The 17,747-nt window shown below is 42.2% G+C and overlaps 1 protein-coding gene across 1 annotated transcript; it reads right to left on the bottom strand.

The window, feature by feature from the left end:
* Window positions 1-316: 316 nt before the first annotated feature.
* PROK2 (prokineticin 2) lies at window positions 317-17,738 on the bottom strand (the record flags this gene model as incomplete). Its single annotated transcript, XM_006158054.3, has 4 exons — window positions 317-2,020; window positions 3,915-3,977; window positions 14,187-14,312; window positions 17,673-17,738. Coding segments are annotated over 4 exons (360 nt in total), but the record flags the coding sequence as incomplete, so codon positions are not given.
* Between the last annotated feature and the right edge of the window lie 9 nt (window positions 17,739-17,747).

Genomic DNA, 17,747 nt, shown 5'->3' with positions numbered 1-17,747 from the left:
AAAATTGCTGAAGTGCCTATTTCATTACCTATAATCCACTTATTGAAGTCTAGTTTTGTTTCAATGAATTTGCTGAGAAATACTTCTCTTTTTTAAAGAATTATTTAATTTGACATTCAATTATTTTAATTTGACCAGAGAGAGACACACACAGAGAGATTGGGGGTGGGGCGTGATAAAGCAAGTCACCAGGTCGGGGACTCAAAAGGTAGTCAGCCATGTAGGAGTGTCCAGAGCCTTAACCACCACGCCACCTGCTGGTCCTGAGAAATATTTCTTAAACACAAACTAAACTGAACCAATAATACTTCCTGGACCAAGTACGGTAATTAGTACAGCAAAATCCCACATGGGACATGTTATCCCAAAGGGTAAAATTACATATAACATGCCATTGTAAGCCCTAGCTGAATAAAATAACTGTGGAATGGACAACTTTCTTTATTCTTTTTTCAGTTCAACACGTTTCATAGGTTGTTTATTTGCGACATTGACTCCATTTACAATACTTCGTAGGTTTTCCAGGGCCAGACCACATAGGCGTCACTACATGGTTAGTGCCAGCCCTGACTAACTGCCCACCACACCCCCTCTGTCACTGTTTGCTGAACCAGTACAGTGAAATCCCACAAGTCCATTCCTGATGACAATCGGTTTTGCATGTCGTAGTTTTCCCTCACGCTCCAAAACCTCAGTGGCTTACACATCTTTTGTTGTTCTACCTTAAAATCCGTGCACACAGAAGCTTCTTGTATGAAAAACGACAATGCACAGGCTGCTAGGGCTCTTTGACCAACTTGGGAGTTTCAACCCATGTTAGGATGTGGTCTTTATAGAAATCTGATTTTAATAAAAACTGACAACAACCGTGACAAAAATAAGGATATAATATTAAAATAAATCAAATGGTATACAGTACTGTCATTATTCTGATACAGAATTCTTGCACAGCAATATTGATACAGGTATACAAATGGCAGGATGTCAAGCGATCCATTACAATCAACCTTCTGGTTACAAATAAAGTTTAAATTATAACTTGATACCAATTTAAAAGTGGTAACTAGTGTGCCAGATTAAATCAACACTTCCTCTTCAAGTGACATTTCTTAGAACATCTCTAATAAGGAGACTTTTTTAAAAATAAAGAAAAAGTTATCAATGTAATACTGTATTGGAAAAGAAGTCATACATATATAAATAATCCAAATGTATAAATCTGAACAAAGTTAATTTGGCTTCCCATTCTTCCTGTCCTCCAAAAGCAGAGCTGAAGTCCACTTGCACAGACAGGTTTAGGGACGTTCCGGAAGCACTCCCAACCTCCCCTCTGCTAAGAGAGTTGGGAATACCTAGCTCAATTATGCACACTCTTTTCACTGCTTAAGTATCAGGCAAAACGCCTGATTCTCATCAGTGATCCTTCCAGCAAGCTGAAGAATATGGGTCCTCCACTTTGAAATGCTACAGGCATGAGGAAGGAGATGAGGAATAAAGGGAAGATATTAGAATTCTTTGAGGCTAAATAGACAAGAGACCAAAGGGTTGGGTGTATGGGACAGGGACAGCGGTGGGGAAGTGGTAAGAAGAAGAAAATGTTACTGCACCAAAATATCGAATTCGCATTCTCCTTATTTTTGTGAAAATGGCTAAGTTGTGGGCACAACAAAAGCCAAACCAAACCAAAACACAGGCAGGGAAACAAGCCCTGGTTCCATAATGCTATGTGTTTCTATCCAAATGTTAATGCCCTTTCAATTAAAAAGAAAAATCATTGAAAAATCAAAACGTTACTTGGAAAGTTGAGGAAGAGAGAGCGTTTCTTCCTGGCATCTTATTTGTTTGGCATGGTCACAAGTAAGACTGTACAGACGTCATGTGGCTGTTTGCACTCGAAGTTTCTAGTCTACAGTGATTACTTTCGGGCTAAACAAATAAACCGGTTAAATGAAGTCCGTAAACAGGCCAAGCCTGGCAGACATGGACAAGTGTGATGCATCCTCCGCCCAAAATATGGAACCTACGATAAAAAGAAAACTGAGTCAGAGCAGGAAATGGTTCAGAAAAAGAAAAAAAAAAGAAAAAGTAAAAAGAGATTAAAACCTAAAACTCAAACCAATCTTGAGAAACCTCTTTGAAAAAAATAACTATTATTTACTGAGTGCTAACTAAAGACTTGTTTGTGCACTCAGTGCTTTTTAATATCTGATCCTTTCCATCCTTACAATCACCTTGAGAAGAAAATTATCCACCTATTTTGCAGATGGGAAGCTGAGGCACTGAGCGGTGAGTCAATTGCCCAGGGTCACTTATCGAAGCCCTCTGGCAGCCGCACCAGAAGGCAAAGCTTCTAGTCATGGAGCGACACCGTCTTTTACTTTTTCTCCTTTTACTTCTTCCAATAGTTCCTGCTACTGAAGCTCCTCGAGAGGAGCACAATACCCTGGGCATAGCCACGTCTATATAGTAAGCACATATACATTCACAATCAATAAGTGATATGTAAGTCCACGCATTGGTGCACAGATGCCAGGGCTCAAAATGAGGGGAGGAGGCAAGTGTCATCTGCAGAAATGGAACAAACCAGACCCCAGCCTGGACAGACCCCACAGCGAGTAGTTTCTTCATTCTGGGAGTGACTCTCAAGAGCCCGGCCCAAGTTACAAGTGAGGCAAGGTTGAATAAGGTCAATCAGGGACCAGCAGTTGGCATAATGGCTATGCCCATGGACTCCCATGTAGTCGACTGCAGTTCGAATCCTGGACCTAGTGGCTTAAACTCACTCTGGGCGTGTGTGCGTACGTGCCCAAGATCCTGAGAGGAGAATGGAGGAGAAGGGATTGCGGCGTGGCCACAGCGCCTCCCCCCCCCGCCCCCAGGGATGATTTCTCGCTTTCTGTCTCTTTGTCTCTCTCTGTCTTTCTGGCAAGTGTATGCACCCTATAGCAAAAACCTCTTTAAAAAAAAGAGAGAGAGAGAGAGAGAGAGAGAAATGTCAATCAGCAGCTAGTATGGTGTTTTTTTTTTTCTTTGTTTTATTATGTGTTTATGTATGTGTGTGTGTGATTTTGTTTTCTTTTTTTTTTAGAGAAAGATTTTTGCTATAGGGTGCATGCACTCACCAGAAAGAGATAGAAAGTGAAAAATCAACCCTCCGGGTGGGGGGTGGCCATTCCACAATCCCTTCTCCTCCATTCTCCTCTTGGAATTTTGGGCATGCACGCAAATGGCATGAGTTTCAAGTCCCGCATCTGGGACTTGAACTGCGGTTGACTATGTGGAAGTCCAGCACCTTAACCACTCTGCCACCTGCTGGCCCCAGTATAGTGGTTCTTTGTGCCAGTGTCAAAGTGTTCCACGCTTAAAATACGTATCCTGACTAGAGCAAAGAGAGCAAAAATGTTCTGCCTTCTTTTGGAAATGCACGTTCTTGAGAATCTGCCTGTCTTGCAAGTTATACGGAGAAAGTTTACTCCAGGCCTGGAGAGTGCAATAGTCAGTGAAACGGGCTGGCAGTGACTGCTATTCAGGGTAATGTGAGGAAGAAAAGCCCTTAGAGACGCTTGCCTCTGAGTCTTTCAATAGTTTAACTATGGCAGAAAATGCGTTCTTCCTGCTTCCGAACGCAAATGCTTTACTTGACATCACTCCAGCGTGTTTCCTATTCTAATCCGCCAAAAGAAGCCACCCCACACCAATGATCTGTCCTGATGAGAAAATCTGAGATGCATTTTCCAGATGCCTTGGAAATAGATTTCTTTCTACATTAAAAAAGAAAAAAAAAAAAAAAAAAAAGGACTGTCTGCAGACAGTGGCAGAACCATTCTAACCTGCAGTCTGAAAACGTCAGGGCCAGTTACTCTGGGTGTGTCTTCACCACCGTAAAGATGTTACCATGCTAACGTTCTTCTTACCTCCTTTTTCCTTTTTCTTCTCTTCCTCTTTCTTCTTTCCTGCCTTCCATTTCCAAAATGGTTCTGGAAGGGCCAGGGAGATGATGAGATCAGTAAGTACAAAAGGAAGAGAGAGAAGCCGTAGTAGGACAGGGCATGTGTGGGGTGGACAGGCAGCGCAGATGGGGTGCAAGCCAGCCCGCGCCTCCATCTTCTCCCTCATCGGGATTTCCAGGGATCTAACTACAGCATCTACACAGGCAAGCTGGCCGTCCGCTCCATGTAGACTGGTGCTCAGAATGGTTCTGTCACTGTGTGCGTTCCAGGAGGTAGTGAGGGCTGGCTCCTTTGCTGTCACCAAGAACACGTCAGAGGAGGTGGGTGCGGCAGGACTGGCTGAGACAGTTACAAGCGCATAGCAGGGAACTGGTACTCATGGACCTTTATAATTGATCCTGACTCTGAGGCTTTGCTGGTTTCCTTCTTGCCAAGCCTAAAATTACCGTATGAGCTTGTCGTTCTCAGCCAGCAGTGATTCTGCCCCCAGGGGCCATCTGGCAATGTCTGGAGATACTTTAGTCATAACTGGGGGTGGGGTTGCCATCGGCATCTAGTGGGGAGAGGCCAGGGATGCTGTTAACCATCCTGCAATGCCAGGGCAGAATTAACTGGCCAAAATGTCAATAAGGCTAAGATTGAGAAACTCTGGCATAGGGAGCAATAGCCAAGGAAAACGAGCCTGGAGCGCATGAAATGTACCTACGATGATCATGTTTGGCTGGTACCAATGGACACCACCAAGGATGTTTCCCGCTCCCTCATTCAGCGGACACTTAAGGAATGCTGCCTACCGAGCAGGCCCCATCTTAGGAGCTGAGGATACAGTGACGGACACAACAGGAAAGACCCTAGCCACCACGAGGCTCGCATGTTCCTGATGAAAGACAGACAACCAGAGGCGGTTTCGGCTATCGCCAAGTGCCCTCACTGCTCAGTCTCGCACTCTATGCACCTGGACACGGTGAGCATTTGTTGACCTGCCATGCTGGGGTAAGGAAGGGTGTCAGCGCCTTGAACGCAGCAGAAACATAAGACACCACTACCCGCTTGCCATGGTCAGGCCTGGTACAGCATCACATGCGAACATACTCCACCCACAGACCAGATTCCTCCTCGTCTTGAGATGACCCAGTGGCATACCCAGTGGCATTTTCTGGAGATGCCCACCAAGGCCATCTAGTTAGGAAGGAAGGCTTTGCAGTTCAACCCAGCCCCACTTTTGTCCGGATTTTGCTCTCTTTTCAAATGCCACCATGCCCAGACTGCAAGCTCCTGGATGAGGGAATCGTGTCCATTTTACTGACAAGCAGATAGCATGGCATGCCAAACACTTGAGAAAGTATTTGCTCAATGCTTATCACCTCCCTGCCTGCCCCCACCCCAACACAGACTATGAGCTCCCTGAAGGCCAGTGGACATGGGGTTCCTGCAGCACTGACCAGGCCAATCTGACCCACGCCACCAAACTCAGGATGGATTTACCATGAAGTCACAGCCTGAAGCGGCCACAAGGTTATGTGTTTCTGTGACACATACAAAAAAATCTCTGTTTTCTTTTTTTTTTTTTTTTGGTAGAGGTTTTTGGCGTGTGCTCGCCAGAGAGACAGAGAGACAGAGAGACAGAAAGTGAGAAATCACCCCTCATGGGGGATGGCCACGCCGCAATCCCTTCTCCTCCATTCTCCTCTCGGGATCTTGGGCACGCACGCACACACACACACACGCCTGGTGTGAGTTTAAGCCACTGGGTCCGGACTTGAACCATGGTCAACTACATTGGAGTCCAGTGACATAGCCATTACGCTAACTGCTGGTCCCTCTGTATTCTTTTTCTTAGCAAGGGCACCAACATTATGTACGTATCACTCTGGACCTGCCTCAGTCAACCTTAAATGATTAGACTGTGCCCCGGGTCTGGGTGCCAATTCAACCCCCCAGCTGACTTCTCAAGATCTAGGCGGTGTTTCCCCCTCCCTCCTCACGGCACTCCCATAGGGTACACGTGCTCACTGGAGAAAGACAGAAAGAAGGAAAGTGAAAAATCACCCCCTACCCCCAGGGCAGATGGTCACACCACAATCCCTTTTCCTCCATCCTCCTCTCAGGATTTTCGGCATGCATGCATACATGCCTAGCATAATCTCAAGCCATCAGGTCCGGGACTTGACCATGGGGAACTCTGGCACCTTAACTACGACGCCACCTGCTGCCCATGTCCTCTCCCCTCTTCCCTCCACACAGCCTTTCTTAACTGCCCCAGCCCAGGGCCCTTTCCTTCCCCCCTTATCTGTGAGCTCCTGGGCAGTGACCACTGCTTCTGTAATACACGGAGCAGGTGCTTGCCAATTTCTGGACTGGCCGGTTCACTTCTATATCTACCTATGTGCTACGGCAAAGCTAACGGGTGTTTCACAGGCACGAACACATGAGAAAGCATTCATGGAAATGCACGTTTGAACCATTCCGTCCAAGTGTGATGGTTTACTTTAGAAAAAAACAACACTGAATCCAAAGTTGCCAATCGCCTAGAAATCCAAACACCACATTAGAAAAGTTTCCAAGGCAGAACGTTCAGCACTTTTGAGGAAACATGATTCTTATTCATGGTGGGATTTATAAAAGGGTGACACGAGGGACCCTTGTAGTGATGACACCAACATCGACATCCTGGTTGTGATACTGTGCCATATCTACTTTGGCGAGATAGCACTACTGGGACAGACTGGGGGAGAGGGCACAGCAGCAAGGCTGAGAAGACCCGGATGAGACGAAGGTGCATAAACGTCTGGTGAGACCGTTTACAGACTTGCACCTGTAACTCTGCGCTACCCCAAGACCTCCATGTCGACAGCGGCTCCTGATACCATGATAGGAAATACGAAAAAATTAATATATTATGTTTTATTCTAGCTAGCTTTCATTTAATTTTTAGTTTTAATTGTTATACCTTAGTTATTAAGATTTTAATTAAGCTTTTATCTTAAAATTTTGATAATTTTTAAATTCAGAAATTATAGATATGCTTATAACATTTTGTTACAGTTTGGTTCTAAGATAGAAACCACTAAATGACTTTTTAAAAAGAGCTGGGATTTATTTGAAATATTTTCCTTCAAAAAATTTAAATCTTAACCAGTGTATTGGTTAAGATTTAAAGTGAAGTTTAAAGAAGATAAAGAAAATTGGTCCTAAAATGGTTTACATAAAAAGTGATACAAAATTATAAAACGAGCTTGCTTGGAGGGCATACAGTTTAAAATTTTTAAAATTCATAACATCACATGAGGATGAAAGCTAAAGTTTTTTTTTTTGAGAGGTTTTTACTATAGGGTATGTGCACTCGCCAGAAAGACAGAGAAACAGAAAGTGAGAAATCACCCCCCAGGGGGATGGCCACGCCACAATCCCTTCTCCTCCATTCTCCTCTCAGGATCTTGGGTACGCATGCACATGCACCTGGTGTGAGTTTAAGTTATCGGGTCTGGGACTCGAACCACAGTCGACTACATGGGAATCCAGTGATGCAGACATTACGCCATCTGCTAGTCCCAAAAGGTAAAGTTTTAATCACATAATTATAAATGTCCAAAGCCAAACATTAATCTTGCAGACATTACGCCATCTGCTAGTCCCAAAAGGTAAAGTTTTAATCACATAATTATAAATGTCCAAAGCCAAACATTAATCTATGCAGACATTACGCCATCTGCTAGTCCCAAAGCTAAAGTTTTAATCACATAATTATAAACGTCCAAAGCCAAACATTAATCAAACTGGGATAGAAATGGCAATGTAAACTTTGCAAAGTAACAGTATTAATAAAATTAAAATATTATTTTAAAAAGACCCAAAAAGCATTTTCTATAGATATGATTTGGTACATCATTCTTTTTTAATAATTATTTTATTCAATTTTATTTGTTATTATTACTATTATTTTTCAAATTTGATCAAAGAGAGACAGACAGAGATAGAGAAGGAAAGTGAGAAAGCAAGCCACCGGGTCTGGGACTTGAACCATGATCTGCCATGTGGGAGTCCAGCACCTTAACTGCCATGCCACCTGCCAATTCTGATAAATCATTCTTAATTGTTAAAAAATTATTAAAAATAAATACCTGTTAAAACTGGGGCCAGCAGGTGGCATAGTGGTTAAGGCACTGGACTTCTGCATGGCCAACCACCATTCGAGTCCTGGACCTAGCAACTTGCAAATCACACCAAGTGCGGGTGTATGCGTGCCCAAAATCCTGAGAGGAAATAGAGGAGAAGGAATTGCAGCATGACCATTCATGCTGGTGATTTTTCGCTTTCCCTTTCTCTGTCTCTTTCACCCTATGGCAAACCTAAAAATGAATAAATAAAACTATTATCTGCTTAAGAATGCATTTAGGAAATATGTATCCTATTCTTCCCAGGAAAACCTGTGTATTTTTATTCTATTTTTGAAATATCAAATACAATGTAAAGTTAAAAAACTGCACAATTATACGATACTAGCCTGCAAACTCTCCAAGTTAACTGGCACAATTGAAATAGAAGAATAAACTGAACTCAGTGCATATCAATTTTTATTGGCCATTCTGTTTTACTCATCATACACTTTTCACTTTACCCAAATAAATGGATTTTGGTTGCTAATGACTAAACCAAATCTAAATGGAAAAGAGAATTTCCTATATGGTGTCCATAATTTTACCACCTACAGATGAGACACAAAATTCAGAATAGAATTGAATATTGTACATAAATTTTACCAGGGTATATTTATGAAAAACTTCATTGTTGAATTGTTTATATAGCTAAAGGATATTCTGGAAGAAATTAATATTTTTTTTAGGATAGGGACCAATAACAACTATGGGTCCTACTCTTAAAATAGGTCATTAACATGACCTTTGAAATGTATTTTAAAGGCAGAAAAACAATCAGTATGAAAACGTGTAAAACTGAATTCTAGAACTATATTTCAAGTAGGCATCTGAATAGGAGCAAAGTTAAAATCAGACAGAAAGCCTTATTGTTAGCATTTTTATTATTGTATCGACTATTATTATTATTATTATTATTATTTTGCCATAGGGGATGTGCCCTTGCTGGAGAGAGACAGAGAAAAGTAAAGTGAGAAATTACCCCCCAGGGGAAATGGCTATGATGCAGTCCCCTCTCCCTTCTCCTCTTGTGATTTTGAGCACACATGCACATGCACCTGGTGTGATTTTCAGGCCACCAGGTATGGGATTAGAACCTCACTTGGCCATGTGGGAGTCTAGTGCCTTAACCACTATGCCATCAGCTGGCTCCTATGCTACCACTTAATATTCTTAAGGTTATTTATTTCTTCCATGAGAGAGTGACACGCACACCCAAGTTTGTGCTTACCCTATAATCCCCTCCACCCTTAGCTAGCTGGGATCACGGCACATTGCCCAGCACTTATGGGGAACTCCCAGAACGTGAACCCACAAACTTCCTAGTGGGTTCAGCATTATGGAGAGTGTGTTTTTGCTCCACTACCACAGCTGGCTTTTCATGACTTTATCATGAAAACCAGTACCTACCACGTGAACGTTTGATTACTTGACCTGTGATAAAAACAAAACCATAGAGATGCATCCAGGTTGTGAGGGTAGACTGATTTTGTTTACTTTCAGAGTTAATGCTGCATTAAATCTGAACAAAAAGTTTTCTAGGAACAGGGGAAATGGAGTTAGGTTCCCTGTTTAAAATCTCAGATTTGGGGAATTCATCCACACTACCACATGGTCCAAATTCCCACTCTGACCATTATCACGGCTCTTGATGAATATCTTGCCTCTGTACACAAATGAGTTTCGGCTAATTAGAATGAAAATTGTTCAGACTGAACACCACCGTTGTATTCATAAAGGTGGAAGAATATAGAGTGATTAAGACTATACAAAGAGGCTTCCAAAAGTTCGTGGAAAATGAATCTTATAAGAAAATTGTGGGTAGATTTAAAATATCTCCTACTTGGAAATAAATAAAACAGTACATTAACCCTCCCTCCCCACCCACCCCCGTTTTTGGTTGGTTTTACTTTTCTTTCTTTTTTTTCTTTTTTTTTTTTGCTACAGGGCTCACCAAAGAGAGACAGAGAGAGGGAAATTGAAAAGTCACTCCCCAAAGGAGATGGCCACACCACAATCCCTTCTCCTCCATTCTCCTGGAATTCTGGGCACACAAACAAACACGCCCTGCATGATTTCCCAGCATGATTTTCAAGCCACTGGTTCCAGGATTAAAACTGTGGTTGGCCATGTGGGAGAATCGTGCCTCAGCCATCTCTCCACCTGTTGGTCCCCCATTAATCCAATTTTAAAAGAAATATTTTAAAATTCTTATTTCTTAAAAAAAAAAATTGCCAGTTGTTATGTATTGGAATAGACAGAAAGAAAGGGAGAAAGTATCCCCTGCTGGGGTGTGGTTACACTGAAATCCCTTCTTTATTTCTATATTTTGTTGGAATTTGAACAATGTACACCCATGTACCTTGTGTATTTTTCCTTCTCTCCCTCTCTCTCTCTCTCTCTCTTTTTTATGTTTTTGCCACAGGGTGTGTGAGTTTGCTATAGAGAAAGAGTGAGCAAGCGAGAGAGAGAGAGAGAGAGAAAGGGAAAGTGAGAAATTACACACCCAGGAAGGATGGTCACACCACAATTTCCTTCTCTTCCATTCTTCTCTTGGGATTTTGGGCACGCACACACATACACGTGATTTTCAAATTGCCAAGCTTGGGACTTGAACAGCCGTTAGTCATGTGGCAATCCAGCACTTTATCCACCATGTCACCTGCTGGCCTCACCTGGTGTTTTTCAAGCCACCAGGGTTGGAACTTGAGCTGCAATTGGACATATGGATAAATTTCCCTTAACCACTAGGCTAAAGGGCCAGACCAAACCAACATAGTTCTTTTTCTTTTTCTTTTCTTTTCTTTTTCTTTCTTTTTTTTTTTTTTGAGAGAGATTTTTGCTATAGGGCATGTGCTCACTGGAGAGACAGAGAAACAGAAAGTGAGAAGCCACCACCAAATGGGGATGGCCATGCCACAATCTCTTCTCTTCCATTCTCCTCTCAGGATTTTGGGTACTCGGGTACCCATGCACACGTGCACATGTGCCTGGTGTGAGTTTTACGTCGCTGAGGGAACTTGCACATGTGCCTGGTGTGAGTTTTAAGTCGCTGAGGGAACTCGAATGGTGGTCGGCTGTGTGGGAGTCCAAGCACATTACCATTACGCCATCTGCTGGTCCCAACGTAATTCTTTTTTTTTTTTTTTTTGCTATAGGACATGTGTGCTTGCCAGACAGACAGAGACAGACAGAAAGCGAGAAATCACCCCACAAGGGGGATGGCCACGCCGCCATCCCCTCTCCTCCATTCTCCTCTTGGGATCTTGGGCATGCACGCACACGCGCCCGGCATGAGTTTAAGCCACGGGGTCCAGGACTCGAACTGCGGTCGACTACGTGGGAGTCCAGCAACATAACCATTACGCTAACTGCTGGTCCCTCCCAACATAATTCTTAAAGGAGAAGGTTAAGAATAAACTTTTTGGAGACAATAACTTAAATGAATAAAAGATGAGTCTTATTCAATAAGGGTGTTGGAAGAAACAGATCAATGCTGGACGTAACTGTGCCAGGTTCACTTCCTCATGGAGAGTTTGGCAATAAGACAGATGACCAAGGATTTAATGCAGTTCATGTGTTAGAAATTATTTTGAAAAGCTATTTCTAATGCTGTGAGAGCAACAATATGAAAAGTATCACTAGAATGAGGCTAGCAGAGGGTCCAGTTCTTTGAAATGGAAGAGGAAAGGTGTAAATCATGTTTAAAATGGACAGTACAGTCCTGAGTGGTAAAACCACAGGGAGGAATGGCTCAAACGTAACAGGAAACATTTCACAAGGTAACCGCAGGAAAGCCGAAAGCAAATTCTGTCTTCAGATAGGCCCAACAACTGGAATCTATGCGACAGCTCACAGAGCTCAAGCCAAGCCAATAGGCCACAAGTTATTTCATTTTGTTCACTCCTAGGAGATCAAAATATTAACTATTATCTGGAACTGAGTATAAGAAAGATGTGTGGCTCTATTAAAGTTTGAAACCCTAAATCACATGTAAAAAAAATAACATTGACAACGGAATTCAGTTTGCTTTGAAAATATTCAACCTGGGGGCCAGCATGTAGTGCGGTTGTTGAGGCACTAGACTCCCACTGTGGTTTGAGTCCCAGAACTGGCGGCTTGCTTTCTCAACCTCCCCCAACCCCTTATCTCTCTCCGGTAAGTGCATGGGCCCTATAGAAAATTAAAATAATGAGTAAAGAAATAAATTCTTAAAAAAATGAAAATATTTGACCTATTGTATGGGGTCATCAGAAAAACATAAAAAAATACATCATGACTTCTCTGATGACCCAATAAAATAAGAGTATACAAAGGGACTTCAAAAAGTGCCTGGATAGGGGATGGCAGGTGATGTGGTGGTTAAGACGCTGGATTCCTACATGGCTGACCGTGGTTCACGTCCCCGACCTCGCAGCTTGCTTTCTCTCTCTCTCTCTCTGGCCAAATAGAAGAATAATAATTAATTTCCTTTTTTTTTTTTTTGGAGAGGTTTTTGCTATAGGGCGCGTGCGCTCGCCAGACAGAGAGACAGAAAGCGGGAAATCACCCGCCGGGGGGATGGCCACGCTGCAATCCCTTCTCCTCCATTCTCCTCTCAGGATCTTGGGCATGCACACACATGTGCCCGGCGTGAGTTTAAGCCACTGGGTCCGGGATTCGAACCGCAGTCTACTACGTGGGAGTCCAGCGACATAGCCATTACGCTAACTGCTGGTCCCATAAATTTTCTTTAAAAGTGCCTGGATAAATGGAATTAAAGTACAAGTTTTACACCGGTGCAAAGATTTTGAAATCCATGCAGTTTTTTTCCATAATGCACATTCTCTATCAACTTCTCGAAGTCCCCTCACACAATGTGTAGAGAAAACAGGGCAGCGGGACTGAACCCTGCCTGCAGCAAGCCTTCTGGCCGAGGATGCCTCTCAATGCATTTGGACTGCACTTTCCTGAGAGGTAAATGGAGGTGAGACTAGAGGAAGCCATTGCAACCTGGCATCTCTGGGGCTTTCTTGAGGCCACACTATGTTTCAAAGGTTTTCCATTTTGGGCCAAAAGGTGGCATGGGGGGGTAAGGTGCTGGATCCCACCTGACTGAATCCAGGGTTCAAGTCCTGGGCCCAGCAGCTTAAAAACATGCTGTGTGTGTGTGTGTGTGTGCCCAAGATTCTGAGGCGATGGAAACGGAGGAACTGCAAAATGGCCATCCTTCCGAGGGGTGATTTCTCACTTTCCCTCTCTCTGGCAAGCACATGTGCCCTATAGCAAAAATCTTTAAAAAAGAAAAAACAGTTTTCCATTTGAAGGGAGATGTTTCACGGCCCCGCATCCTTCTCTGTTCTGTATGTCTCCTACATGCCCTTGTCCTGATATAATGCCGATCTGTCCTGCCCTCGCCGACAGGCCGGTCTGAGACCCCTGGGGACATCATCCCTAAAGTTCCATCTAATCCTGCCTCCCACGGTCATGCCACTTACTGTTACTAACTTTTCAAAAATGTTATTTAGGTCACTGTGATCTCAAGCGGCTAGACAACAAAGTAAATTGGAAAATTAAACATCGTCGATCTTTAAAGCTGTGAACAATATACCCTGTCGGTGGAGTCCAGATATAGAACTTTCCAATGAAGAAGTAAGAGAAATTGTATTACTGATGTTTTGCGGGAAGAAATAACAAAACACATAGCTTCTGTACTCTTACTTCTGCAAAGAAACGTGTGTGTGCGCGCGCACGTACATTTTTGCATAGAAAAATATACCATGACTTTTCTGACAACCTAATACATAAACACATTTTTGTCCTACATAATTGTCACGCAATCCCTGTGTTAGAAATTCTTTAGATAAACTAGTGATAATGCTGTGAGAGCAATGATATGAAAACTGTCACTAGGAGGAGGACAGCAGAGGGTTCAATTCTTTGAAACGGAAGAGGAAAGGGGAAGCAGGGTGGTTGCCCATGGCTGTCATGTCTAATTCCCAATTCCAAGCACATCATCCAGGCCTTCCTGTCACACAGGCCTTGCTCCGGACAGTCATCATGACATTAGGGAACCACGGTGAGTACGAGCATGTATACTAACTTTGCGCGTCAGAGGGTGGCAGCTGTCGCCCACTTTGCCCATAGGTGTGCAAATCCGTATGCTCTTAACCCAGATACTAACAGCACAGCACATGCCTCCACCGCACTGGGGGTCCTTGTCGCAGGCCTGAAATATAATAAACAAAAAGATAAATATACAGAGCAGGGAAGGCTCAGGCTAAGAAAATCTAAACTTAGCAGTGAAAATGCTCTTTAGCCAAACACTATGATTTAAAAAACAAACAAACAAACAAAAACCTCCATTAGCTTGGACATATCTATAATAAAATCTGATCATAATATATTTTTTGTTTCTCAAAAGTAGACTAAATAATAGCCCCTAGTTGATGGGAATCTTAAATAAACATAAGATTAAAAAATAAAAAAAGTTGGCTTTCGTTTTCTAGTGCTTTATGGCTGAATGGGCTTTGAACATGAAGAATGAGTCTGTATTAGTCTTATAATATACACGGCCATTAGGAACTTCATAAATCGAACCACAAGATTTTATGACTATTAACTGCAGAATACATTGGGCCCAAATTTAAAAGGAGATTTAAATGCTCTCTAAATCTGGCATGAAACACTCCAGACCCATAAAGGCACTGATGTAAATTTTAGAAGTGTTCATTTTCCCTCTCAAATATTTGCATTTTGGTTCAGGAGACTTGACGTTTCTCATACCACTGATCTGATTTCCATCGTTTCCTCTTTAAAGAAATCTCATAGGTTGAGAATGGACAGACCAAGGCTTGTACCTGATGCTCCTCTTGTGGGTAAATAACCTACAGAAAAGGAAACTACCAGCTTCAGGTGCATGTATGTGTGTGTTACAAAATCCGCCAAACTATCCTGGAAGATGCATCAGCCTTGGACATGCGATATGACAGGACCACCATTAATGACTCAGAACACCTGCTGTCAATAGAAAAACTCGAAACGGACATACTCAAAGAATCAGCTATGGAGGAATGTCTGTACTCTACTACATAGATATACACACTGAAGTCTAAATATATTTGGAGGAAAATGGATCTGAGAACCTACAGTGGTAGCCTAGAGCCAACAAAAACCAGGATGCTTCATTTGAACTACGTGCAGTAATCTATCTTGGTAGGAAAAGCAAAATAAGGTAAGAGAAATAGCCTGTACCAATACATAAGACACTAAAAAATCTGTCATTTAGGTGCAAAATTAAATGTATACTTATTGGACACGAGTGTACAAATAGTTCTCAAAATTTCTCAGTTTGAGGATCAGTCAATAACATAATATACATAAATACTCAAAACATAAATATACGGGAACATTCTTATTATTTTTAAATAAAAGTGACCAACAATCTTGCTTTAGAGTTTGCTTACTTCCTCCATTAAAATTTCTTTTCTCTTCTCAGTCTATCGAAAATACATATCTGGATAAAAAACCGCAATTTTCATCTTGGAGTGTATGGATTTTATAGTACAATATCTAAACATTCCCGTTTTCCAATTTTTATCTGTATGCCACATATCGTGTGGCATACATGACGTTCCATAAATGAGATGACCGATCAACTATCTTTTCCAATATATTTTTAAAAAATTCTATGTGGACATAGAAATCAATCTCAAAATACCTACATCTATTACCAAAAAAAAAAAAAAAAAAAGGTAAATTTTTGAAGTGGAAGTTTCAGCTAGCATATATATCATTTCAACAACTACTTAGTACTTGAAGTCTCACTAGCTCTTTTTATAAGACAGTCAAAAATTCACCAAAATCTTTTAAATTTCAATCAATCACTTGAATGTTTAGTATTCTGTACACAATATATCTAGTAAGTCACTGGGTTTTTCATTTGAATCCAGATGGCTCCTGTCTCTGAGAAATAACTTCATTTTATTGCCATGTTGCTTTAGATAAATTTTAAAAATCTTTCTTTCTGTGGCACTGAGTGAAAACAACAATAGCACACATAACTATAATATATGCTCCCAGTCTAAATCTAACAGACTAACATCCAATGTAAAATAACGTCATTTTGGGACAAAAGGCTGCAGTTCTCGGATAATTTAGAAAGAATTACATAGATTTATATATTTTTAATTAGACAGCTGTTTCCTAATGCCCTTCATCCTAAACCCATTGCAGGTCTATTCAAACAGTGTTGTCTGGAGAATGGAACAAAAAGACATTTATATTGCAAAAGAATCTTGGGCTCAGAGGATTAGGAGACATTTAAAGTGAGCCAGCAGGGGAAGGGGAAAAAAAAAAAAAACCCAATCATGTTTCAATTTTCATATATTATAAAGACCTGCAGAAACGTTTTTCTCAACCACATGGACTGGCCACAGGTTACACAAACACTTTTTAAAAAATCTCTTAATAAAACCACAAAGCTTATAATGAAATATCTATTGGATACAGTCAAATGCTGTCATAATGCAAGGGCTTTCAAAATGCTGTCAACCTATTAATATAGAGACAACAGAGCCTTTCCTTTAAAGTTACCGGTTATTTCATTATCTATGTATCATTATTCAAAGATAGATATTTTATTTAAATCCTATAATGTGCACTTCGATATTGAAGTTACTTTAACAGAGGTGTAAAATGATTCTGCACATTAAAAATAATTTTAAAAAAGAGCAAAGCAATTTAGCAACTGGGAAATGGTGGCAATTTTGCAGATGTAAACTAGACTAGACTTTTAAATTCTGTACAGTGACTTCATTCTTCAGATCCGCATAAAGAAGACTGTGAGGAGCGGGAGAGAAATGAACTAGTTCCTATTTTCAAAAATGATAAAGAGCGCTTCTCCAAGCGTAAACAACACCTACATGGCAATCTACTTCCTGGCTGTGCTTCATCAAGAGTTAAACAGGAGAAACTTTCAGGGACACAACTGCACGATGCTGGTGGGGGGGAATCTCCGGAACCCAGAAGGAAGTCCCACAATTGCTTTTCAAAGCACACATGGCCCTGGACCAAGTGAATTCAAAGGGTTTCTGTGGCGAGCCATCGGGGAGCAAACGGGTTGAATATGGGATTAAGACCCCCGGGATTTGGGGAATTTGTCTTGCTCCTTCCATTTCATGAAAGGACCATCAAGTGTTCGAGTTTAAGGCTGGGGCTCCTCCAGAAGTAAAAAAAAAAAAAAAAAAAAAAAAACTTCTTTCAGTTTAACAGAAGAAAACAGACTCAACACGAAGAGGAGCGAGGTTATGGGGTGATAAGGGGTAAATAAAACCCGAGAAGGTGGAGATAAAGGAGGCGCGTGACACTCTTGCCACCTTTTCTCCAGGGTGCGTCCCCTTTCCCGGGCCGTCCACTGTCTAGGGAGCAGGGCACTTTTCCAAGCGCACCAACTAGCGACTGAGGCTGATGTCCCCGCCCAGGGCAACCTCCCTGAACCCGTCCAGACGGTTGAAGGTGTGGGTCTCGAGCCCCCCAAGGCGCATCCCAGGCGCGCTTCCGGGCGGACAGGTGCGCTCGGGCCGCTTACCCCGGTGATCACCGCGGCGTCCCCGACGGGGGGCGTGAGCAGCAGCAGCGGGAGGGGGCGCGGGCAGCAGGGGCG

This window comes from Tupaia chinensis, unplaced genomic scaffold (genome assembly GCF_000334495.1).
Source record: "Tupaia chinensis unplaced genomic scaffold, TupChi_1.0 Scaffold000570_1, whole genome shotgun sequence".
NCBI classification, from domain to species: domain Eukaryota; kingdom Metazoa; phylum Chordata; class Mammalia; order Scandentia; family Tupaiidae; genus Tupaia; species Tupaia belangeri.
This window is presented reverse-complemented; position numbering and strand designations above follow the sequence as displayed.